At 56.3% G+C, this 7551-nt stretch overlaps 3 protein-coding genes across 3 annotated transcripts; all 3 read left to right on the forward strand.

Moving 5' to 3' along the window:
- Positions 1–871: 871 nt before the first annotated feature.
- On the forward strand, positions 872–1558 carry LDBPK_070040 (hypothetical protein, conserved; the record flags this gene model as incomplete). Its single annotated transcript, XM_003858398.1, has 1 exon — positions 872–1558. The coding sequence occupies one exon, from the start codon at positions 872–874 to the stop codon at positions 1556–1558; it is 687 nt and encodes a 228-aa protein (XP_003858446.1).
- Positions 1559–2163: 605 nt separating this feature from the next.
- Positions 2164–3108, forward strand: LDBPK_070050 (hypothetical protein, conserved; the record flags this gene model as incomplete). The annotated part of the gene is made up of 1 exon (XM_003858399.1): positions 2164–3108. One exon carries the CDS (start codon positions 2164–2166, stop codon positions 3106–3108), a length of 945 nt encoding a protein of 314 aa, XP_003858447.1.
- Positions 3109–3702: 594 nt separating this feature from the next.
- LDBPK_070060 (alpha-adaptin-like protein) lies at positions 3703–6588 on the forward strand (the record flags this gene model as incomplete). Its single annotated transcript, XM_003858400.1, has 1 exon — positions 3703–6588. One exon carries the CDS (start codon positions 3703–3705, stop codon positions 6586–6588), a length of 2886 nt encoding a protein of 961 aa, XP_003858448.1.
- Between the last annotated feature and the right edge of the window lie 963 nt (positions 6589–7551).

Raw genomic sequence — 7551 nt, forward strand, 5'->3', positions numbered from 1 at the left:
GGATGTCGGCGGGCGGGTCCCGGACGGCGTGGCGCCGGGGCGAGCGGCGGCAGTGAACGTGTTTGTGGTTCTCATCGGATAGGCAAAAAGTGTCCGCGCGACTCGAGCGTATGCCACACCCGGCCCTCGCACCGCCTGCTGGTGTGGGGCGCCTGAGAGCCACCCTACGGTGCGCGGGGTGGGTGGGCGGCGCTTGAGGGCACGGGCCCTCCTCGGGCGACCGGGTCGGCGCACTGCTGCAACGCGTGTCTACCGGTGCTTCGCACCACGCGGATGCGGCCTGCGACAGGGTCGGGGGTGGAGCGGCGTTGGACCTCACGTTGTGCGGCAGAGAAATAGGCATGTCGAAAAGAGGAAAAAAAAACTTCTACTTCTGTTGAGGGGTTAGAGAAGCTGATTTCGGGTAACTTTACGTGGCGCAACTCGAAGGTCTTTGGCGTGAGTTACATCAGAGATTGCTTGGAGAGTGTCGGCGTCCAGTCCAGCGGGTCCATCGATGAGATGAAGTCCGAGACGAGTGTATTGGCGACGATTCCGTCACAGAAGGGCATGACGAAGTGCGGCATTGTGCTGAGCGGTTACTTAAACATAGTCCCAGCTGACAGGCAAAGGTAACACTCTGATTCATTCAAGGTTGTAGCGGAGAAACGGTAGCTGCTATGGCAGCGGTACGCTTGATATGAAGGGCTTTAGTGTCGTTTAGATGGCACTCGTTCCCCAGGTCAAGGCCCAGCTCGATCGGCCAGTTTACTTTGCCTGGGCGTACGGCAAGGAAGTCGGCTGCCTGAAAGATTGTTTTCTCCCGCAGTCTGTGAAGAGCAAAGGTGCCAAGAATGATGACTGGCTTGTTGGCGATCTCACCTCCAACGAGATGATCGTGGCGCACAAGCTTATCTGCACGTGCAAGCTACACGTGAAGAGGACCGCCGCCCACTGGTCAGGCGCGGTGACGAAGAACAGCTGCAACGCGATTGACTACGGTGCCAGGCTTGTCTTCAAGATCTGCAAGATTGCAGAGGGCATCGTGCGAAATGGAGAGAGCAACCACGTCTTCAGTGCGTCGAGCACTATCATGTCCATGAGTGTGATTCACGGCGGTATCGCTATTAAAACGATTCCCGTCCATTGCATTTTCAACTATGAGTTCTGCAACCCACCTCGAATGGCGCATGTAGATAGCCAACAATGCGCTCCTGGCTACGTTGCCAGCGATCCGCTTCCGGAGACAAAGGAGTGCAGTGGTGCTGGCATAGTCATCGAAAACCTTCTCTCCGTCCCCTCGCTCCACGACGCTCACGAAAAAAAAATGCCTTCTGCGCTGGTTAGCGCTATGACTGGTGGCCGGGATATGCGAAAACTTGGTGGCAGCACGGAGGCTGACCAGTACGCTCTTATCGGTGTTCCTCTGATCGTCTACGGCCCTGGCAGTATCAAAGTTGCGAACCAGGAGAATGAGCTTGTCCCGAAGAAGCATTTGAATGGCTGTGGGAAGAAACGGATCATGAACATTACGCGCAAGAATCACGATATGCAGTCCCACATGTGTGCGGCCCGATAACCCCTTTGATACGCTTTTTTTTTTGTCAGCTCCTATCGAAGAGAAAGAAAACGTGGCGACGCTGTCGATAGCAGCATTGTAAACAGTGCCGCGATCGCGGTGCATCGTCACTTTCCTCAGCGCTCTCTTTCTACTCCTTTGCTCAACTGTACTAATCATCTCGGACGTCGGTAGTCGATGTTCGGCGTTCTATCGGCTTTGAAAAAAGAAGAAGACTATCTCTCTGGAGCTCCGCGTATATTGCTCCACTCGGCAGCCTGCACACTGCGGGGTCGGCTGCGTGAGGCGATGTTGCCAGCACAGAGTAGAAAAGGTCCAGCATACAGGCGCCTGGAAGGCAAGCGGTCAAGTTGAGTTCCCGACTGTTTTCCTCTTCGGGAAAGATGATTATCGCTGTCCGTACTGTCTCTGAACACTTTCCTTTATTTGTGTAATGGGGACATCTGCTGCGCTTCTTCATCCTCCTTTCCTCTGCATTGCTGTGGTGGCGCCTCTTTCTTTTTTTTCTGTAGAGACCAGCCGTGCCATATGGCAGTGTTTTTGCATAGAGGCAGACTTGGAATCGCCGCGTTTCGCTTTGCAAGCACTGAGGTCTGACGTCAATCATGAGCATAGATGCACTTTCCCCGTTGGTAGCCTGTGCAGCACGGGCTGTCGTGAAGAACGATGAAACAAGAACGATAGAGAGCGCCCTCGATGACCTGCAGCAGCAAATGTTTGGTGTTGAGAAATCGCACGAGATGGCCACTGAGATGATGTTGAAGCGCATACGTGAAACTCAGGTACTCTTGACCCAAGACTCAGCATCTGGCAAGAGCAGCCTGACCACTGAGCGGCTACTGTTAGAGGCGGTGTCGACGCTTGGTGAGCTGCTGCTCAGCGCCGCTGCCGGGCAAAGGTTGCGCACCAAGACAGTGAAGCAGATGGAGGACATTATTCTTCCCATCCTTTTTCTGCGTACGAGCGTGACGCCGTCGCTGCTGAAGGCGCACGCACTGAAGGTAGCGTGGTCAAGGTTCGAATGCAGCGGGAAGACTAACAATGAGGCGAGGGATAAATTGCGGCACATTTTCGTGTTGTGGTACCGCAACCACGGTTGGGACTTTGCACGGAGCAGCAGCGACGGGGTCGACGTATGCACGCCCACACCCAATCCTCGCGAAGGAGCCGAAAACGCAAAATCTAACCTTGAAAAAAAAACTACCTGCTGCTCACCGCCGGTGCATCCGAAGCAGCAGCGTGTGGTGCTGCGCGAGATGTCGTGGAATGCGGCAGCGCGGAAAGTCGCAACAAGCGGCATTCCGTCCTATCTGCTCACCAAACGGAGGCGGTGCGACTCCACTTATCAGCGCGACAGCCTCCCCTCCACGTGCGCTGAAGGGGGAGCTCGAAACTGCTTGCCGGCCGCAGCACAGCCGCCATCACCTACAGCCACAGATAAAATCACATGCCAGATCAATCCGAGGATTCTCGCGTTGGACTCCCCGGTGAAGCGACGCAGACGGAATTTGACTGTTGATGTGCCGCCCTCACCCGACCGCCCAGAATGAGTACAAAATGAGCTCGTTCATTTGGATAGTTCGCTGGTGTATGCTCTGTGTGAGCGCACACGAGCACTTTTTGCGCATCGCGCTCACAGGATTCATAGAAGTTACTAGAGGGAAACGAAAAAAAAACAGAACGGCAACGAAAATACCTTAGCAAGTGGCTCAGCAGCACAAGTGGTGGGAAGGACGTATTCTTATGTACTCACCTTGCTTTTGACCACCGCTGACTCTCTGGCGCGTAGAGCGCAAAATTCGGAGAGCAAAAAGAGCATCACGGAACAACATAGAGGCAGAAGCCTCTTGATACCCAAATGCGGTGCGTCTCTGCTGCCTCCTACTGCAATCTCCTCCCCTGTTGGCCTCTGTGCATTCCTGTCTGTTCTTCCTCTGTACTCTGACCTTCTCTCTCTTTCCTTGTCACACCCTCCCGTCCGCTGCTGCTCGCCTTCCAACACATCGTCACAATACTCATATCCGATTTGGCGCCACCTCGCTCAGAGCGTAGGCTAAATCGCCGTATCGCTTCAGTCGAGTACCTCTTCCCTTTCTCTTTCTGTATTTTCTCTCACCCGCCGACGTCAACCTCCTGCTGCGAAAATGGACATGCGAGGTCTCGCCCACTTCATTCGGGACATCCGTCGTGCAACTGGAAACAAGAAGGAGGAAGAGAGTCGCGTGGATGAGGAACTGGCCAAGATACGCGCCAAGTTCATTGAAACTAGTACGATGACGACGTACGATCGAAAGAAGTACTTGTGCAAGTTGATGTTCATCTCGATGCTCGGTTACCCCATTACCTTTGGCCATATCGAAGGCCTGAAACTCATGTCACAGGAGAGCCCGTCCGCCAAGCTCATCGGGTACCTCTCCACTTCCGTGTTGCTGAACGAAAACAGTGATCTTCTGACGCTCACCACGCACACTGTATATCGAGACCTTCTCTCGGCATCTGACTTGAGTCGCAGTCTCGCCCTCACAGCCGTCGCGAACACGGGAAGCCGCGATTTTGTAGAGGTGATGCACGAAGGCGTCTTTTCCATCATCATGGATGACAGCGTCAATCAGCACGTCCACAAGAAGGCGCTTCTGACGCTGCTGCACATTTATCGCAAGTACCCCGAGATTGTCGATCTGAATACCGTGATTCCTAAGGCGGCAGAGCTGCTTCTATCGAAACAGGACGGTGTCAGCATGTGCGCCGTGACATTTCTTAACGGCTGCATCAGCAAGGAATCGAGGCATCTTTACAGAGGCATCCCCGACAAGCTGATCCAGGTTCTGGCACGCATCATTCTGGAAAAGCAGACGGAGCCAGGCTACGTGTACTACGGTGTCCCAGCGCCATGGCTTCAGGCGAAGCTCCTGCGGCTGCTGCAGTATTTCCCGCTTCCGTCAGAGGCCGACCAGCGCCATCGCATCATCCTCGTTCTCCGCAAGGTTGTCAAGGCGACGGAAAAGGTGCTGAAGGATGCGCAGGCGCAGCAGAAGCAGCGTGGCACGCAGAGCCGCGTCAGCGCAATGAACGCGGTGCTGTTCGAGGTGGTGTCACTGTGTATCCAGTGGGATGTCGGCTCCAAGCTGATTTTGGAGTGCGTGGCCCTCATCAGCTCCTTTCTTTCCGACAAGCGGGAGTCAAATCTGCGCTACATCGGCCTTAGCTTGCTGGCCCGGCTCAGCTTTGTGGACGTCCCCGGCTTCGACTTTCATATGCACTGCCGTCAGCACCAGCAGCAGATCATTGTTGGGCTGCACGACTCAGACGCCTCGATTCGGAAAAAAGCGCTCGATGTTCTCGTGGCTATGTGCAACCGGAGCACCGCTGACGACATCATCAAGGAGCTCATCTCGTACCTCCCCATTGCCGCGGACCCCAACTTCAAGACGAGCCTCGTTCTCTCGATCGCGCTTCTGTCAGAGAAGTACTGCAAGGACTACAACGTGTATGTGGATATCATGCTCACAGTTGTGTCGGAGGCGGGTGACCTGTGCCCGCCAGATATCGTGCACCGCGTCGTTCAGGTTGTCGTCAACGATCCGTCCGTGCAGAAGCGTGCGGCGAACATCGTCTTCCAGGAGCTTCGGAAAAAGACAAATGTGCCAGAGGTGATGCTTCGTGTTGCTGCGTTCGTGCTCGGCGAGTTCGGCTACCAGATCGCGCTGAATGCCGAGAGCACGCCGATGGTGCAGCTCAACCTGCTGACACAGAAGCTGAGCTTCACCTCGGTGGTGACGCAGAGCATCATCATTAGCACATTTTTCAAGTTCTACACGCTCTACGACGATGTTGCGGTGCGCGAACGCATTGTGAAGACGCTGCAGGCGTACACCAACAGCCCGCACCCGGAGTTGCAGCAGCGTGCAACGGAATTCATTGCACTGGTGGAGTTTGCGCGGAGTGAGCTGCTAGAAAAGGTCTTCGAGCCCATGCCACCTTTCCGAGACGATGTGAACACTGTCATGGATCAGGTGAAGAGGCTGCAACGCAGTGTGCAGGACATTTGGGCCCTGAAGATTCTTGAACGCGGCGTGGAGGATGTGAACCACACCGGCAAGCGCAAGTCGAAGTTGGAGTCCGCCGAGAAACAGAAGGTGCAGGCAAAGCAAGGAATAACACTGCACGATCTCTCGACTGTGTCGACAGCAGCCCCTGTGCAAGGTGACAGCACCGACCAGGCCTACGCAGAGCTTGACGCCTTGCTCGACGTGTCCCTCTCTTCCCAGGATGTGGATCGTGTTCGCAGCGTCTACGAAGAGCACCGCCGCCGCCTCTTCGAGCTTTCGCGCGCTGAAAAAGGCGTGCTCTTCTCGAACGAGTCGATCGAGCTCCAGTGTACCAAGTCAACGTACGGGGCGGACACTCGCATGAAGGTGGTGGTGCGTGACAAGACAGGCAAGGGTCTCGTTCAGGTGGCAGTGGAGGTCATCCGTGCCGAGGCGGGGCTCATACTGCAGTCGCGCACAAAAGACGGAACCACTGTGGCGGCTTGGGGCACAATCGCAATCGAGTTTGCCGCCCGCTCATGCTTTGCTTTTAGAAGCCCGCCGAGTGTGCGAGTGCAGTACGCGCCGGCGTCCGGCAGCGCGCGCGTGTGCACCGACGTTCTGTCACTGCCGATCCTTCCCACGACTTTCTTCACCCCATACCAGGTAGACTCGGACGCCAACTTTAGTCGGCTGTATGAGACAACGAGGCGGGCATCGACCTTCGCCGGCTGGCGCAAGGAGGCGTCGCCGTCGGCGAGGGTAGATGCCAACGCTCTGATGCAGTTGCTCGAGCTACAAGGGTACCGGACGAAAGTGACTGGATTGGGAGCAATCGTTGGCGTCGCCGCGTTCGCGGTGCAGCCGAAGGAGCGCGTTGAGTACGTACCTGTGGTGTGCGAGATACAGACATCCGCAAGTGAAATGCAGGTGTTCGTGTACACCGAGTCCTCGGTGCTTCAGCATGGTGCCCTCGACACAATCAAGTTCGCCCTACAATAGACATCGCCCGATCCCCTCCGCTACGCAGAGAGACAAGCATGCCGAGTGCTGGCAGAAAGCTTTATAAAACGAAAGGCTTCGCTGTCGCTCTTTCTCGGTCGTCTCTCCCAGTGGGTGTTTATCTCCTCTTTACAGCTCTTTTTATCGAGTGTCGTCTGGGATGGTCAGCGCTTTTCGTTGCTGTGCTGCCGGATGAGGCGAGCACCGCACTGTTGCTGCGCGTTGTCACTCATCATGATCGCTTTGTTGAGTTGTCTTTGTGCTTCTTTTTTTTTCACATGCCCTCCAGCCTGTTTTCTCTCCTGGAAGGGGAGCACGGCAGCGACGGCTGCGATCTTGGAGCAACGCGCCTGACGCGGGCGTGCAAGGGCACACGCACTCTGCCCGAGCCAATTTTTTTGGCCGTCGTTTCGACACTTAAACAGAGAAGCCCTAGGGTGTGGTTTAATTGCTTCGTGCGAGTCCAACCGTTGCACGTTGTCGTGCATTGACCTGCCGCGTGGCGCGTAAAGGAACCCGTTGCCGCGCCATGTATGTGCGTCCGGTCTGTGCTCCTGCGAGCGTTTGTCGGCTGATATCCTACCTTTTACTGCTGTCTCTAGTTCACGCCGCCCTCATGACGTGGGCACAAACACCTCCGCGCGTGGCATCTCCGGGTCCGGTGTATCCAGCTCGGTCTGGGTGGACGCCGAGCAGCCCCCTCTCCCCGCCCCCATCCCGGCCGAATGCCGAGCCACTTCTGGCGGTGCGCGTGCCAAGCGCCTACGACGTGGGCGAGTGAGAGCGAGTCGTCGCTGCGGATGTCGGCGGGCGGGTCCTGGACGGCGTGGCGCCGGGGCGAGCGGCGGCAGTGAACGCGTTTGTGGTTCTCATCGGATAGGCAAAAAGTGTCCGCGCGACTCGAGCGTATGCCACACCCGGCCCTCGCACCGCCTGCTGGTGTGGGGCGCCTGAGAGCCACCC

Source organism: Leishmania donovani, chromosome 7 (assembly GCF_000227135.1).
Source record: "Leishmania donovani BPK282A1 complete genome, chromosome 7".
Lineage (NCBI taxonomy): Eukaryota > Euglenozoa > Kinetoplastea > Trypanosomatida > Trypanosomatidae > Leishmania > Leishmania donovani.